The following is a 17,069-nucleotide window of genomic DNA, read 5'->3' as shown; positions in this document are numbered from 1 at the left end:
CATATAAAATCTCACTTTGAGAGAGTGCTCTTAATATTTCTCATTACCAAAACTCATCGAACATACAATACATAACTAGGACATGTGACGAGGAGTTTTAGTGAATAATTTATCAAAAAAAAATTTAGGAGGTCAAATTTAACTAGAGTAATAATTCAGGAGGTCAAATCGCAATTTACTCTAATTTTAAACATTAAAGAGTGAAATCAAACTGAGAAGCCGAAGAGAGTAACAAGGACAGAGTTGTGAGCTTCAGAGGGAAGAAAATGGGAAGAGAAAAACAAGTACCGATACCCACAGCTTTTAGTCTCTTACTCACCACTCCATAGAAACAAACACTATTTATACTTTTTTTTTTTAAATATATAACTCACTCCTGAGCAAATGCCACTTCGCTTTCTTCTCTCTCTCTCTCTCTCTCTCTCTCTCTCTCTCTAAAATCTATCAAACCTTACTGCATTGTCCTCCTCTTCCTTCCTCTCTCAGAACTTGGAAAGAAAATGACTAAAATCTGAAAGCAGCTGCATTTTGCTTCAAACCACGTAAGTAATTAAGTTATAAACTCTCAAATTTTCCACTCTCTTAGTATTACACGTTGTATTAAAAAGCTTCTAGCTTTGTTAACTTCTACTTTTACTTCTCTGCTTGTCTTTTTTGTTTCAATGAATTTTTATTTTGGTTTGTCAAAGTGCATGTATGTGTGAGAAATTAAGTCAGAAATTTTTACCTGCATTTTGAGTTTTAGGCCCCTTGATTCTATATTTTTGCTGTTCTGCTTCTGTGTGAAAGAAAAAAAAAAAAAACTGAGGACTTTACAACTCTGTGAGATATAATCTGGGTTTTCTCAGTAATCCTGTTTGATTGCTAAGAAAGGGAAGGAAAATAGTTGAACCATGCACCTCACATTTTAAAACTATTTAATTATCTGGACTTATGTTAAAATGTTACATTTTCCTGCATTTTCTTTATCACCAAACAGATCTCACAAAGCCCAAATCCCAGTTAGACTTTTTGTACTTTGAATGATTAGGTGGTGAATATTCAACGAAAAGATCATGTGTATTAAGCGAGCTTTTCGGATCTCATTACGGTTGCTTTATTTTTTGTGCTTAATTACTTTATTTAATTTGTGTTTAACATCCCACTTCGTCACATGCTTGTGCTAAAAAGTTGCTGACTTTGTTGCTTTCCCAATCCAATCCATATGACTTGTTTAGTTTAAGTCCCACTTTTTGTATTTTGCAAGTTAGAAGATTTTAATTGCCAACAATGAGTTTTTGGATTGATTAAATCGTTTTAGTTTAATCTTTCTGCCAGTGATTAAAAATTTCAGTCCAGTAAAATATGCAGAAGCATTTTAAACAAGATCTTCTAGACTCTGTCAGAGTGTGTTTATGCTTATTTTTGCGCCATAGATTCTGCCCTTCGACAAGCTGAGCGTTTTGGTTCCGAAAACTTGATAGTTTACATCTTGGTTTCTTGGCTTTATTCTTGCAGTGCTTGCAATTACACATCTATTTCAGTGTCTAAATTTATATTGTTCCTTTCTCTGTAGGTGCCTGTAGTTTTTTATTTTGTTGTGTTACTATGATGAACAATCTTAAGCTCGGGGTAGATGTAGTTGGCGCGCACAATCTTTTGCCTAAAGATGGGCAAGGTTCATCCAATGCTTTTGTGGAGCTTTACTTTGATGGTCAAAGGTTCCGCACCACTATCAAAGAAAAGGATCTAAACCCCGTTTGGAACGAGAGCTTCTATTTCAACATTTCTGATCCTTTAAACCTGCATTATCTTACACTAGAGGCCTATGTCTACAATAATGTCAAAGCTACCTACTCCAGGTCCTTCCTTGGAAAGATTAGCCTCACCGGAAACTCATTTGTTCCCTATTCAGATGCTGTTGTCTTGCATTACCCTTTGGAAAAGCGCGGCATCTTTTCCCGTGTAAGAGGAGAGCTTGGCCTCAAGGTGTATGTTACTGATGACCCGTCAATCAGGTCTTCCACCCCAGTCCCTAATGCCGAATCCCTCGCAAATGCGGATCCACGTGCAGCTCATGGACACGCCGAAGGAGTTCCAAATTCTGTCATGAATGCTTTGCAAAATGAGAGAGCTGGGACCAGACACAGCTTTCATCATCTTCCTCATCCAAGTCATGACGAACAACATCAGCATCGTGCTTCTTCTGCACCGGATGAGCATTATGTGCCCAAGTACGAAGCTGATCAAATGAAACAGGAACAACCGCAGCCTGCAAAGCTGGTTCGCATGCACTCTGCTGCATCATCACAACCGGTTGATTTTGCACTAAAAGAGACTAGCCCTTACCTTGGAGGTGGAAGAGTTGTTGGTGGCCGTGTTATTCACGGAGACAAGACTGCAAGCACCTATGATCTCGTGGAACGCATGTATTTTTTATACGTAAGGGTTGTTAAGGCTCGCGAGCTTCCTGCCATGGATGTCACAGGGAGTCTTGATCCGTATGTTGAAGTCAGAATTGGAAACTACAGAGGGATTACAAAGCACTTTGAGAAGCAGCAAAATCCTACATGGAATCAGGTTTTTGCCTTCTCAAAGGATCGAATGCAAGCATCTGTATTAGAAGTTGTGATTAAGGACAAGGATCTAATTAAAGATGATTTTGTGGGGCTTGTAAGATTCGACATCAATGAGGTGCCGATGAGAGTCCCACCAGATAGTCCTCTGGCTCCAGAATGGTACCGGCTTGAGGACAAGAAGGGAGAAAAGATTAAGAGTGAGCTGATGCTCGCAGTCTGGATTGGAACGCAAGCAGATGAGGCCTTTTCTGATGCATGGCATTCTGATGCAGCTACTCCTGTTGATAGCACACCAGCTGCCTCCACGCTAATACGTTCAAAGGTCTATCATGCACCAAGGTTGTGGTATGTGCGTGTCAATGTTATCGAGGCACAAGACCTTTTTGCAGCAGAGAAGAATCGCTTTCCGGAATCATATGTCAAGGTACAGCTTGGAAACCAGGTTTTGAAAACAAAGACACTTCAGGCTCGGAATCTAAACCCCCTTTGGAATGAAGATCTTTTGTTTGTTGCTTCTGAACCCTTTGAAGATCATCTTATCATTTCAGTTGAGGATCGTGTGGGCCCTGGAAGAGATGAAATCATTGGGAGAGTCATATTACCTCTGAATGCTGTAGATAGGCGCGCTGATGATCGTATGATCCATTCCCGATGGTTTAATCTGGAAAAGCCAGTTGCTGTTGACATAGATCAGTTGAAAAGGGACAAGTTCTCCAGCCGCCTTCATCTTCGAGTTTGTCTTGATGGAGGTTATCATGTTCTTGATGAATCAACTCATTACAGTAGTGATTTACGCCCTACAGCGAAGCAGCTCTGGAGGCCATCAATTGGGGTACTAGAGCTCGGAATCTTGAATGCATCAGGGCTTCACCCAATGAAAACACGCAACGAAAAGGGCACATCAGATACATACTGTGTGGCAAAGTATGGTCATAAATGGGTCCGGACAAGAACCCTCATTGATAACCTGAGTCCAAAATACAATGAGCAGTACACATGGGAAGTATTTGACCCTGCTACAGTTCTTACTGTAGGTGTATTCGACAACAGTCAGCTCGGGGATAAGGATTCCTATGGTAACAAGGACCTGAAGATTGGGAAGGTTCGCGTTCGTATCTCAACACTTGAAGCAGGACGTATATACACACACTCTTATCCCCTGCTGGTTCTTCACCCAACTGGTGTTAAGAAGATGGGGGAGCTGCATTTGGCAATTCGGTTTTCATGCACTTCTTTTGTAAACATGATGTTCGTATACTCAAAACCGCTGCTGCCAAAGATGCATTATGTGAGGCCCTTCAACATTATGCAGCTTGACATGTTACGTCACCAGGCTGTCAACATAGTTGCAGCAAGGCTAGGCCGAGCAGAGCCACCACTTAGGAAGGAAGTGGTGGAATACATGTCTGACGTGGACTCGCATCTTTGGAGTATGAGGCGGAGCAAAGCGAATTTCTTCAGGCTAATGACGGTTTTCTCAGGAGTATTTGCTGTAGGCAAATGGTTTACTGATATATGCATGTGGAAGAATCCTATCACAACAGTGCTTGTTCATGTTCTCTTCCTTATGCTTGTTTGCTTCCCGGAATTAATTCTGCCCACAGTGTTTCTTTACATGTTTCTGATAGGGATATGGAACTTCCGCTACAGGCCCAGATATCCTCCCCACATGAACACAAAGATCTCACAAGCCGAGTTAGTGCACCCCGATGAGCTAGATGAGGAGTTCGACACATTCCCAACAAGCAAGAACCCAGAGCTGGTGAGAATGAGGTATGATCGCCTAAGGAGCATAGCTGGTAGAATTCAGACTGTTGTTGGTGATGTAGCTACCCAAGGGGAGCGGTTTCAGGCACTGTTAAGCTGGCGCGATCCACGCACTTCGGCACTTTTTGTCACATTCTGCCTCATAGCTGCCTTGGTGATGTACGTTACACCGTTCCAGGTAGTGGCAGCATTTGCAGGGTTCTTTATGATGAGGCATCCGAGATTTCGCAATAGGCTACCATCCGCACCCATCAATTTCTTCCGCAGGCTGCCTTCGAGGACCGACAGTATGTTGTAAACTAAAGCTCAAATGTTTGTCGCTGCTGGGATCATTTTATTAACTTTAATTGCTGAACAATGAACGTAATGTTTGTTGACATTGTTGTTCTTCTTCCTGTTTCTTGCCTCCTTTCCACCACTAGTGAGATGATGTGGGAACATGAATAAGTAAAATAAAATTTTCAAGAAAATTCTTGCATTCTCTATTATTTGTCTATTAAAACACCAACGATGATATCATTTTTCGATCACATTGTAAATCACATATTTGAACGTTGTGAATTCAACCTGATCGTTAGTCCCGCTGTATAAAGGTTTGTGTTCAATAAGAACATTAATTTTTTATCACATTGTAAATCACATCTCTGAATGAGCTGAGTTCAAAGTGATCGTTAATCCCGCCCTTATGTGTAGTGCGGAAACACACCAACGGGAGGAACGGGTATATGGTTTTACTAAAAACCCTCGGCAATATGTGTGTGGTACCATTTCTTATAAAGGAGATCCACCTTGACCACATGCAACCAAATTCCAAATGAGCTCTCTAATTTCAAAGACACGTCTCATGATCCAAATTCAAATAGAGCTCTGCCTTGACTACATGCAACCTAATTCTAAATGAGCTCTCCAACTTCAAAGATTGTGACAGTCACCAATCCACCAGGCATTGTTGTGTTCTGATACCAATTGTAGCTCTCCAACTTCAAAGATCGTGACAATCACCAATCCACCAAATGAGCTCTCTACCTTCAAAGACACTTCTCACAATCCAAATTCAAATAGAGCTCCACCTTGACCACATGCAACCAAATTCCAAATGAGCTCTCTAACTTCAAAGATTGTGACACTCACCAATCCACCGAGCGTTGCTTGGCTCTAATACCAATTGTAGCTCTCCAACTTCAAGGACCATGACAGTCATCAATCCACCAAGCCTTGCTGGGCTCGAATACCAATTGTTGTGCAGAAGCACACCAATGGGTCCCACATACATGAGTTGGTATGGCCAACATTCCCCACACTTTAGCCACTCGAGAGAAATAGTTATGAAGGTTCACCAAAAGGCCTCGACAATAAGTGTGTGGTATCATTCCTTATAAAGGACTAGATTCTCCTTTCAATGGCCGATCGATGTGGGAATCTCATACAGTGCCGGTCCTGAGATTTTGGAGACCCTGTGCGAGACTCAAACAGAGGCCCTTACATGGTCTAAAATTTTGATTGCTATATTTTCTTTTATAATTTTATTGTGTATAAATTGATATAACTCAAAAAAAAAAAAAAAAAAAAAAAAATGAAGCATGGTGTGGTGTCTATGACTTAAGGATGTGAGCAAAGCTGCACTATAATTTTCTTTTTGATATATATAGATGACTAGATAATTTTCCTATGAAATTAAAATAGTAGATTATGTCTTCAGACTTTTAAGGAGCTAGTTAACTGGAAGAACCAGAGCCTTCCCACTCCGTAGGACGGATTTGTTAGTTATGTTCACGTTTTTAAACAATTAATATACAGAAAGTTATTAAAATTTAGGGCGGCCCTGCTCTGAATTTGGCTCAAATCTAAGCCAGTTTGATAAGTACGGTACATCTTTAATCCTTTATTGCTATATAATAATTGGAATTCAGTCAAATGCAAACCTAAATATTTTTTTAATTAGAAAATACAATTACAAATACAAAGAATTAAGTATTGGAAAACTAATACTTAACAGTTTGACCAAAAAAAAAAAAGTAACAGAAAATATTGCATTCCAACGTGCAACCAAATCAGATTCTACTTCTCAAACGTGCTTCCATGAAAGAACACGATCCGACCTTCCCCTTGCAAGAACTTAAAACCAGAGGCGGAGCAAGTGCAAACATCAAGCTTTCTCACAATGGTCGGTGTTTCCATGTCGAAACGAAAACCAAAACTCCCCAGGCAACCGGCCCCGAAAGAATCCTGTAGCTGTTTCCTTTTTCTTTTCAAATTTCTCTATCGAGTCCCGGTTGCATTTTTCATTCTCTTTCTTATCTACCTCTGGTCCTCCTCCGCCACCATTTTCTCCGGCAACATTGTCCACATTTGTGTTTCCTCCCGGAAGCTCAACGACCATTACTGCCTTTCTGCTGGTAAAACCCAACCCAAGTTTGAAATCCCAATTCCGATCGTCAATCATAGTTCCATTTACCTCTACACTCCTGACAAGAGTTTGAACCTGCCTCTTCCCTCGTCGCCTCCTTTGTACCGCGGCAATGGTTCCACTAGTCCTCAATCCACTGTCAATGGTGAGAAGGTGAGAGAGACCGCTGAAGTTATCCGAGATGAGTCTGAACCGGTAACTATGAGGAATGGCGAGAACAAAGACGGAGAAGAGCAGGTTGCGAATGCAAAGAAGGACGTTGAAGAACAGATGCGACTGCACAGATCATGGATTTCGGATAAGAAGCAAGCCGGGTGCGAAGGGAGGGGAGTATATGTGTATGACTTGCCATCCAAGTTTAATTTTGACTTGATTGGTCAGTGCAGAGACATGGTTCCATGGATGGACTTCTGCAAGTACTTCAAAAATGAAGCCATGGGAGAACCAATTCCAAAATTCGGAAACGGTTGGTACCAGACACATCAGTACTCATTGGAGCCGATTTTTCATCAGAGGGTTATGAAGCATCCTTGCAGGGTTTATAAGGAGGATGAAGCCAAGCTTTTCTACATTCCATTTTACGGCGGTTTGGATATTCTGAGATGGCATTTTAAGAATGTCTCCAGCGACGTGAAAGACACATTGAGTTTGGAGCTCATAACATGGCTTGAGAAACAAAGATCATGGACTAAGAATTCTCGCAAGGATCATGTCATTGTGTTGGGAAAAATTTCATGGGATTTTCGGAGAAAGGACCGCTCTTGGGGAACCAGATTCTTGGAGATTGATCAAATGAAAAACCCGGTAAAGCTTTTGATTGAGAGGCAGCCATGGCAGCCAAATGACATAGGAATCCCACACCCAACATCCTTCCATCCAAGCTCAGACGACGACATCATAGCATGGCAATGGAAAATTATAAGCTCGCACAGAAAACAGTTAGTGGGCTTTGCTGGTGCAGAAAGGCCTGGTCAAGCTGAGAGCATAAGGTCTATGCTAATCAAACAGTGCAATCCATCCTCCAAAAATGGAAACCAATGCCGATTTCTTGACTGTGGTTCGGGCAGATGTGATCAGCCAGAGACGGTCATTGACCTCTTCCTAGAGTCTGAATTCTGCCTGCAGCCCCCAGGGGACAGCCCTACTAGAAAATCACTATTTGATTCGCTGATAGCGGGCTGCATTCCCGTGCTTTTTGATCCTTTCACGGCTTATTACCAGTACCCGTGGCATTTGCCGGAGGATCATGGAAATTATTCTGTGTTTGTGGATCAAGAGGAAGTGAGGGGAATGAAGGTGAATGTGGTGGAGATGTTGATGAAGATTTCAAAGGAGAAGAGGGATGATATGAGGAGGTTTATAGTGTACGAATTGTTGCCTGGTTTGGTGTATGGGGATTCAAATGCAAAATTTGAAAAGTTTGAGGATGCATTTTCCATCACAATGAGTAATCTCATGGAGAGGGTGACCAAATTGAAATTAAATGTATAATTTGAGAAGACAACAACAACAACCAATCCTTATCTTGCTAAGTGGGGTCGGTTATGAATCATACAACGCCGATGTGCTTTGTTTTGCACCAAAATTTAAAGATTCAAAAATTATTTTTTTTTGTTCTTTCATTATTTTTGTCTCACTTTTGAACTCATAAACAAAGCATTGTGGAGAGGGAAAAGGAATATTTGAGTCCTACAAAAACAATACGTATTTTTTATTTAACTTGTAATTACTGTCACATCATTCTAATGCTTACTTTTTTTACAATCAAATTCTTGTCGTGCAATGAACCACCATAGGATGGTATAGAATTTAAAAAAAAAAAAAAAAAAAAAAAAAACCCCAAATTGCAAAAGAGAAATTCAACAAAAAAACACCATCGTTCATTTTATCGTTACAAAACAACCTAATTCTTCAAAAATTGAAAAAGAACCAAAAAATAAAAATTAATTTGGGATTAGATACAGGTGGAAACATAATACAACCAGTGAGCCTCCATTCACCTACAAATCTCATATATAGTTATCGCTCAAATTCATTGTAAATGTGGTGGGCGATTTAATCTATAGCAAAAAATCCCACCAACTTGAACAAACAATTGTTTCAAGAAAACAAAGTAATTACGTTTAGAAAAGTACTTATAATGGAAGAGTTCAAAATTTGAATTGCATAAGCATTTTGATTTAATAGGGTGACCAAATTGATGTCACTAATTGGCGATCAGCATTAAGCTCCTTCTGCAAGACCCAAAACCACACCCTATTCTTTTTTTTTTTTCCTTTTTCCTTTTTTTTTTTTATGAAGAAAAATAAATTTATTAAAGGAAAAAAACCTTTGCAACAACTGATGCCCAAACAATCAAAGTTTAGGGCATTAAACACTACAAAAGAGAGACAATGATCCCAAAAATGCGGGTTATCAAGAGTAAGACCTAGATGAGCTACTCATCCACCACAAAATTTGCTTCTTCGAAAACATGGTTTCATTCGATGTGATTGAACTCTGAGGCTATCTAACGAACATCCTCAATAATAGAATTTAGGTTCTAAGAGACATCTCATCTTCCTTGAATCGCACAAATGATTAGCTTTGAATCTCCCTTCACCAGAATGTTTTGAAGCCCTTTATGTCTAGCAAACCTTAATTCTTCCCTCAAACTTATAGCTTCAGCCACTGAAATAGTTACTCCATCCAGGTTGAAGGCACCAACACCAATAACCCGACACTCAAAATTCCTTAACATGAAGGCAGCAACACCTCTCTTCAGAATGACAGAATCATCAAAATTTAACTTTATAACGTCCTGATCAAGGGGGCTGCTCCAATTAACGGTGAAGAACGAAGAATCCACACTAGCTGAAATGGCAAGGCAGCGAATATGGATTGGATTGATGCCCCCAAAAACACCAGATTATTTCTTTCAGTCCATATTTGCCAACAATTGAGAATTGCTTTGCTCAACTCATTGAGATCCTCCTTACAAATGGAAATAGATTGATTCCACAATGATCAACAAAACAAACATTTGTTGGTACATCTTCCTATCAGTTAAAAAATTACATATTTCCAAAGTCTTCACTTGAGAAGTTCAAAGCTTGCATCAACACACATCCGCTTGATGACAAGGCAGTTAATCTAGGTTTATTATAATTAGGTGGAGCATCTGAGAGTATGACATTGGCTACATAAGCAAAATATTTTTTTTGTTTCCTTCAAACCAGGGACAATAAAAGCAGTGTGAATGCTCACTGAAAAAACAATATTAATGAAGAATTTGAAAGATGATTAAAGTTTATTATTCACTTGATGACTATGCTTCCCAGTAATGTATTAAAATAACCCATATGATAGGGGTTTTTTTTGGGTAAAAATATGATGGGTTTGTTAGGTCTTGATTTTTGCATATAAAGTATTGAAGAATAAAGGAAAAGAAAGAAGAGATAGAAAAAGAAGAAGAAAATATCAGCGAGTTAGACTGGAAAATAATTAGAGTTATTTTGTATTTTTATTATTTTTACTACTGCTGTTTCAAGGAAGTAAACATATTTGTCAAATATTGTAAATATTGTTTCTTATTTATTTTATTCCATCCACACATCACATCAGTTTCACAACATCCATCTAATATATATAAAGAAAACTGTAACTTTCAAGAGACCCACTGAAAAAGGACAATGATTGTCTGCCCTTCAATTTTTGGTATCCTCTTATTTTGTGTGGTCACGATTAAATCATGTCAATATTTTATATTATTTTTTTAAAGAGATAATAAGATAAAAATGAATAGTAATATAAAATGTTGATATAACTTAACCGTGACCACACAAACAGAAAGATACGAGAGATCATCGGAAGTGGTAGGACAAACAATTCTTGTCCGCTAAAAAACTAACCAAATCCAGAAGTAAAGAATCAAAGACAAATAAGAATTTGCATTATCACAAAAGTACAAAACAGTTAAGAGAAAACCAAAAATATGTCAAATATCCAAACATACACAGTTCACACCATTCACACTTATTTAAGTCCAACAATCAACTAAAATCTGACCATTGAAACCCATGACGTATTCCCTGATGCAAAATCCCAGCCGTTTCCCCACTTCCAAACGCTTTGTCCTTACACCTCCACGTGTGCGCAAACAAAACGACCTACGTGTCAACCGAGTCTCCTCCACGTGTGCGCTCACAGATCATCGCATTCCACAGCTATAAATAAAGGCCCATTCTCTGTCTTGAGTCTCCAAATGCTCTGCATCTGCAAATCTACTCGTTTTCTCTTCCGACGAAAACTCACCGTTGCCGCTTCATCTGCTTCTCAGCGTCTGCAAAAGCACTTCTCCGCCGATTCCTTGCAGACCCTTTTGCCACGGTCGCGGATTTCTCTGTTTTCGCCGTCTATCAAGGTCGAGTTTTCAAGCCCGGTTGCATCTACTTTGCTGTTGAATCGTACAATGGCTGGCCAGTCCGAGAGTAAATCAATCCATGATTTCACTGTCAAGGTGGTCTTTTCATGAATTTTGATTATTTTTACAGTTTTGCGTCAATTTTGACTATTTTCATTTTCCATTTGGGATTGGGGATTTTTGTTTGTTTAGCAGGACGGCATAGATTCAAATCTCGTCGGTGGCTAATCTAACATCTGATCTAACAAAATCTATCGGTTGTCCAAAAAAAAATGTTAAAATTAGGGGGATTGACTTGGCTTTCCCCTATTGTATTAGAATTCGGGTAATTTATGTAAAGGTCCGTTCTTTAATCTATTTTGGGTTTAATTGATCATGTTAGAATCTGGGTTCTGATCGCATTGGTGGGTGGCCCTTGTGGTTAGGCTCATCCTCTTCAATCCGCTTTGTCCCGGGTGCAAACCACCCCGACCACGTAGCGTAGATTAGTGAAGAATATCGCCTTTACTATTTATAATAGAAAATGAATTTGGGTTATTGTAAATTTGACCCAAAAAAATTTGATGGGATTGAGTTGCAAAAGTGACATGTGCTATAGGGGCTGTAGGTTGTTTAAACTTCATCCGCAAACTGAGAATTGAATGCGTATAATGTAAATCCGTTTACTTTCAGGATGCCAAGGGTAATGATGTTGATCTCAGCACCTACAAAGGGAAGGCCCTTCTGATCGTTAACGTTGCGTCGCAATGGTACACTATATCTTCCTTCTTCTTCTGAGATTCTATGTGCAATCCATACATACTTACCAACTGGAATGAAAATCTGATAAATATGGTTATATTCTCATGTAATGGGATGCATTTTTTGCCGATCTTGTTTTTCGTAATCTGAAGTGTGAGCGTATTATATAATTTGGTTTTTTATTTTGATGCAGTGGCTTGACTAATTCAAACTACACAGAGTTGGCTCAGTTGTATGAGAAATACAAAACTCAAGGTCTGCTTTCCTTTTGCCTGTTTGTACTTCATCCCGTGGCTGTTTTCGTAGAAATTCCGAGTCTTTCGGTTGCCTTGTAGGCTTGTAGCTCACACTTGCTTCTGTGGACTTGCAGGTTTGGAAATCTTGGCATTCCCATGCAACCAGTTTGGAGCTCAGGAGCCAGGGACAAATGACGAGATTGTCGAGTTTGCCTGCACTCGCTTCAAGGCTGAGTATCCCATCTTTGACAAGGTAAGAGCTCCTTAGGATGTCATATTAGCAGCGAAAGCGTCTTCATTTCGTTCATTTACTAGAGCTGGAGATTTACATTCTTCCAATTTTAGGTGGATGTGAATGGCAACAATGCCGCTCCGATTTACAAATTCTTGAAGTCTAGCAAGGGTGGACTGTTTGGTGACAGCATCAAGTGGAACTTCTCCAAGTTCCTGGTTGACAAAGAAGGGAAAGTCGTTGACCGTTACGCCCCTACAACTTCTCCTCTGAGCATTGAGGTGCGAAATCGTACATACATTCATGACAATTACATTGAACTGAGAAAGTGAATTAGGTTAACGAATTTCTGGTTTGTTGTCTTGCTTCTTGTTTTGCAGAAGGACGTGAAGAAACTGCTGGGGGTCGCATGAACGGGCAGCTCTATATGAAGAAATGAGAGGAGAGTAAATTAGTAGTGGAATAAAAGGCACTTACTGTAATAAGATGCATCTATTTGTATTATTGGGCATCTTGTAAGGGTTGCGTTCTGTTGATTTCTGTTGATGTTTAAGGAAAGATTATGCATTTAAGCTTCGTTTGTTATCGACTCTTGTGGTGGCTTTTTACCCTCGGAGTCACCCTGTGTGGTGGCGCCTGCTCCCCTGCCCCTTGTCGTCTCGCTTTCATCGGAAAAACACAATGCCTGTAAAAAATGAATCACTCTACATAATCATTTAGTGTAGCAGCACTCGTCCCCACTTGGTTAGAAGAAATTTCATTAAACGGAAAAACACAATGCCTCTAAAAAAATGAATCATTCTGCTTAATCATCTGATCTAGCCGCACCCATCTCCATTTGGCTGAAGAAAATTCATTGTAAGGAAAAATAAAATTTCCGTAAAAAATGAATCACTGGACAATACATACCACTGACTTATTCAAAAATCAATGTTTTTTTTTTTTTTTTTTGATCATGCAAAAATAAAAATCTGATGACAAGTTACGTTTATCCACTCATGTCTGACTATAGCGGACCCCGAGAAACAATGAGTATGCATAGCCTAGCCCACGGTTGTGACCAAGGCCCAAGGAGAAACATGAGGGCCTAAAGCGTCATTAACATTTTGTTAACAGGTCAGCTTCGAACGTTGAAATGGAAAGAATGGCATTTTTCAACGTTGTGGACCTTCAGGTGTTTTAGTTTGTTCAGAGTTGAGAGCAGAAGAGGATGACAAGCCAGGCAACTGAGAACCCAAAAACAATTTACGACTTCACTGTCAAGGTAACTCCCCATCTATATCATCTATCTATGTATAAATTGCATATCTTCAATTAGTTTATGCTTTTTCTGCTCAATTTTTAGGTTGCGATGTAAAAAGACTCTACATATTCTTCAAAAATTTGTTGTTTAAATAATAAGTAGAAGATGGGTAGTGTTGGAATCATCTGGTTGTGTTCTAAGTTTTCATCTTTTCTTGCAATACTAATCAATTTAAAGGAATTTTGAATTCTGGGTACTACTTATTTTTGGCTTGTTTGGAGAATTGGGAATTTTCCTTTGTCTGGACTCTGGACTCTGGACTCTGGTTGGTTGCCAAGAAAAACAAAAGGAATATTGTAAACATAGCCTCTTCGGCCTGGAAGCAGTGGATAACCGTGGCTTGCCCCACTATTTCTGAAAAAGATAGATAAATAAATAAATGTTGCTATTGTGTTGAATCTATGTCTGAATTAATTCGGTTAATGAATAATTGTTGTTTGTGAATCTTGGTTTTGATAGTTGTGTTTATATTTGTATAGGATGCAAAGGGCAATGATGTGGATCTTAGCTTGTACAAGGGAAAAGTTCTACTCGTTATCAATGTTGCTTCCAAATGGTATTATTCCTCCTCTCCTTACTTTCTTTGTTCTTTCTTTTTTGCGCCCGACAACTATAAGTTTCATACATAAACACTTAGAGAGCTTAATTGGAGATATAAACTCGCAGTTAGTCACTTGTCATGTTCTGATTGATTGCTGGTTGCAAAATTCATTTGGTGCCCTTCTCCCGTTGCATATTCAATTGGGTGTTTCTCTTAAGTATTAAGCTTGAAGTGTTTTTCTCTAAAGGTGTGATGTTATTCAGGGCTAATACGGGAAACTGCTTTTGTTTTGTTTTTGTTTTTCCTTTCTAAACGTATCTATACGATGCTGGTTTTCACTAATTTTGGCAGTGGACTGACCAACTCAAACTACACAGAGCTGAATCAACTATACCAACAGTATAAAGATCAAGGTTTGCATTTTGATCTCAAAATGTTCTTTCACGCCTATCGTTTTGGTAACCAATAGTGGCAGTCTCATTTTCATCATAGAAACAAGTACTCCTCGGTGTAAAATACAGAAGTCCTTTTTTCTTAAAGATAAATAAGAGAAAGATCAATGTAATATGACTAATTCAACATATAATTCTACCCTTTTGTTTTTCCCCTTTGTGTGATATATGGGGAATTGATGCAGGCTTTGAGATACTGGCGTTTCCATGCAATCAGTTTGGTGATGAGGAACCGGGAAGTAATAAAGAGATTGAAGAGTTTGTCTGCACTCGTTTCAAATCTGAATTTCCAATTTTTGACAAGGTAAATCAAGCAGCTGTAGATTAGTTTGTATCTACTTTCAAACAGCTTACACTGTTAAACCTATTGCACTTTTAGGCCGGCCAAAAGGGTTCAACCACAAGGTTGTCTATTATTTATTCTCTTTGTAAAACGATGGAGAAGGGTATTCCATATTTAGATTACAAGTTTAGTTTCAAGATTTAAGATAATGATAGGCTAGTCAAATTAACTGCTATATTGTTACATGCAGTTTTAAAATTAGTTTAGAATTTTTGCAATTTAGAATTTGTATATCTTCTTCCCCATGGCCATTTCCTCTACATCTGAGAGAATGGAGTATTGTAATATGTGAAATTTGGTTTGTAATTTCACCATCTCTCGCTCTTGTGTTAGATTGAAGTAAACAGTGATAATGCTGCTCCCTTGTATAAGTTCTTGAAGTTAGGCAAGTGGGGATTCTTTGGAGATGATATCCAATGGAATTTTACCAAGTTTCTAGTTGACAAGGAGGGGAAAGTTTCTGATCGCTATTACCCGACCACTCCCCCCCTTAGTATTGAGGTAAAAACTTGGATGTTCGAACTTTGATTCTCAAATATAATTGTGCTGTGCTACCTTTGATGTTTGTTGTATTTTCGATCTGTGTAATCATGCTAGCTTTCTGCTTACATAATTCTTTTGCAGCGGGATTTAAAGAAGCTATTGGGAGTCCTGTGAATGCTGAATGCTGGTATGCATATGCTTTCCTTTTCTTCAGCAGGAGGGGGAAAAAGCCTTGCTTTTGTGTGTTGTTGTGCCTCCAAGACTGGTTTAGGACCTAACGTCGTGCCGATGTGTTGTATATTATGCTCAATAAACTGAGCAAGACCAATTTCTTATTTTAAATGATAATGTCACCATGAGATTGAACTTGTCTATTTGATTGTTTTCTATATGATAGATGAGTAAGGTAGATGATGCAACCATACACTGGAGTGGTGATCAAGTAATTAGAGTGGACAAAAAGTCTACATAAATGCACTATTTTAAGTACAACTATTTGTGTTTTCATTTCCTAAGTCCCTTTCAATTATATGGACACCGAATGTATATTCATTGTTTTCAAGATTATTAAGGGATCTTTCGAGTTCATTTGATCCAAATATTATTCTGGATATTATGCTACAAATGGTACTTGCAAAAGCGAAAACTCATCCCACTTTACAGGTATAAATATTTGTCTTACGGTAAACATTTTTTGAAGGTACAAATTTACGTCTTGCATTCTATGCTAAGTTATGTTGGAGAATGCGTGAATTCTAATTTTCTCTAACATAAAGAACATTTTTGCATTTATTTGTAGTGAAGAAATAGTAACACAATAAAAAACCAACCCTGCATTTGATCTCTGAACACTGACTATTTCTAAAATTGAACACAGGTACTACACTATTTTTGAATTGTACACTGACTATTTCTAAAAATTGAATACATGTACTATCACTATTTCTTAAACTAAACACAAGTATAATCACTATTTCTAAAACTGAACATGAGAATTACATTATTTCTGAAACTAAACATGAATACTATTTCTGAAACTAAACACGGAGTGGCGTGCGCCTAAAGTTGTTGGATGATTTTTAGATAAAATTCAAAATTTTAAAGCCCTTTTCATTAATTTTCCTAAAAATATTCGTGTTCAATTTTTGAAATAATCAATCTTCAGTTCTAAAAATAGTCACTGTTCATACGACATGATATAAACTTAATAACTTATCCAAGACACAAACTGAATAATTTATCCAAATTAAAGTTAAAATCAATATTTCGAAATTAAAATTAGCATAGTTAATAAAACTGAAAAATGAAAATTTTCTTCTTTGTTGGTCTTGTAATATTACTACTTAGTTTGTTCTAAAAAAATAATGAAACAATGTTCAAATAAACAAAAAATAAAAAATATATTATTTATGGTGACATGAGAGAGTGGGGATATGTGAAATGAGAGGTGATAGACAAAGTTGATGTGTATGGGAGCGGAGAGAGGAGAGTGGAGATAGAAAATGTAAAACAATAGAGAGAGAAATAGAGTTAAATAATATGATCTATACAGGTGAGAGTGAGAAAGAGAGAGAGTGAGTGATTTGATGCGTGGATAAATAATA

General features: G+C 38.3%; 4 protein-coding genes across 5 annotated transcripts; all 4 read left to right on the top strand.

The window, feature by feature from the left end:
- The first annotated feature begins 384 nt into the window (after positions 1-384).
- On the top strand, positions 385-4,795 carry LOC137711664 (C2 calcium/lipid-binding plant phosphoribosyltransferase family protein). 2 transcript variants are annotated; one of them, XM_068450920.2, is made up of 2 exons: positions 385-542; positions 1,556-4,795. In XM_068450920.2, the coding sequence occupies exon 2, from the start codon at positions 1,588-1,590 to the stop codon at positions 4,621-4,623; it is 3,036 nt and encodes a 1,011-aa protein (XP_068307021.2). In that variant the 5' UTR covers positions 385-542; positions 1,556-1,587; the 3' UTR covers positions 4,624-4,795. The 2 variants fall into 2 exon arrangements, with proteins under 2 accessions (XP_068307021.2, XP_088551903.1); XM_088695777.1 differs by having other exon boundaries at positions 396-542; positions 1,895-4,795.
- Positions 4,796-6,486: 1,691 nt separating this feature from the next.
- On the top strand, positions 6,487-8,236 carry LOC137709916 (xyloglucan-specific galacturonosyltransferase 1-like). The gene has a single exon (XM_068448899.2). It carries the CDS (start codon positions 6,487-6,489, stop codon positions 8,221-8,223), a length of 1,737 nt encoding a protein of 578 aa, XP_068305000.2. The 3' UTR covers positions 8,224-8,236.
- Positions 8,237-10,786: 2,550 nt separating this feature from the next.
- LOC137709936 (putative phospholipid hydroperoxide glutathione peroxidase) lies at positions 10,787-12,928 on the top strand. Its single transcript, XM_068448917.2, has 6 exons — positions 10,787-11,230; positions 11,807-11,883; positions 12,069-12,130; positions 12,246-12,364; positions 12,457-12,624; positions 12,724-12,928. Exons 1-6 carry the CDS (start codon positions 10,976-10,978, stop codon positions 12,754-12,756), a joined length of 714 nt encoding a protein of 237 aa, XP_068305018.2. The 5' UTR covers positions 10,787-10,975; the 3' UTR covers positions 12,757-12,928.
- A 521-nt stretch (positions 12,929-13,449) lies between these two features.
- On the top strand, positions 13,450-15,839 carry LOC137710551 (putative phospholipid hydroperoxide glutathione peroxidase). Its single transcript, XM_068449614.2, has 6 exons — positions 13,450-13,607; positions 14,126-14,202; positions 14,539-14,600; positions 14,825-14,943; positions 15,316-15,483; positions 15,607-15,839. The coding sequence occupies exons 1-6, from the start codon at positions 13,554-13,556 to the stop codon at positions 15,637-15,639; spliced, it is 513 nt and encodes a 170-aa protein (XP_068305715.1). The 5' UTR covers positions 13,450-13,553; the 3' UTR covers positions 15,640-15,839.
- The last annotated feature ends 1,230 nt before the right edge of the window (positions 15,840-17,069 follow it).

This window comes from Pyrus communis, chromosome 6 (assembly GCF_041283825.1).
Source record: "Pyrus communis isolate YQ-2024b chromosome 6, ASM4128382v1, whole genome shotgun sequence".
Classification (NCBI taxonomy): Eukaryota; Viridiplantae; Streptophyta; class Magnoliopsida; order Rosales; family Rosaceae; genus Pyrus; species Pyrus communis.
This window is presented reverse-complemented; position numbering and strand designations above follow the sequence as displayed.

Excerpts from the sequence above, each read along its gene's own strand:
- LOC137709936 (XM_068448917.2), top strand. The coding sequence starts at position 10,976 with ATGCTCTGCATCTGCAAATCTACTCGTTTTCTCTTCCGACGAAAACTC. Across the intron at positions 11,231-11,806 it reads TCCATGATTTCACTGTCAAG|GATGCCAAGGGTAATGATGT; the intron begins GTGGTCTTTTCA and ends GTTTACTTTCAG. Across the intron at positions 12,625-12,723 it reads CTTCTCCTCTGAGCATTGAG|AAGGACGTGAAGAAACTGCT; the intron begins GTGCGAAATCGT and ends CTTGTTTTGCAG.
- LOC137709916 (XM_068448899.2), top strand. The coding sequence starts at position 6,487 with ATGGTCGGTGTTTCCATGTCGAAACGAAAACCAAAACTCCCCAGGCAA.
- LOC137710551 (XM_068449614.2), top strand. The coding sequence starts at position 13,554 with ATGACAAGCCAGGCAACTGAGAACCCAAAAACAATTTACGACTTCACT. Across the intron at positions 13,608-14,125 it reads TTTACGACTTCACTGTCAAG|GATGCAAAGGGCAATGATGT; the intron begins GTAACTCCCCAT and ends ATATTTGTATAG. Across the intron at positions 14,944-15,315 it reads AATTTCCAATTTTTGACAAG|ATTGAAGTAAACAGTGATAA; the intron begins GTAAATCAAGCA and ends CTCTTGTGTTAG.
- LOC137711664 (XM_068450920.2), top strand. The coding sequence starts at position 1,588 with ATGATGAACAATCTTAAGCTCGGGGTAGATGTAGTTGGCGCGCACAAT.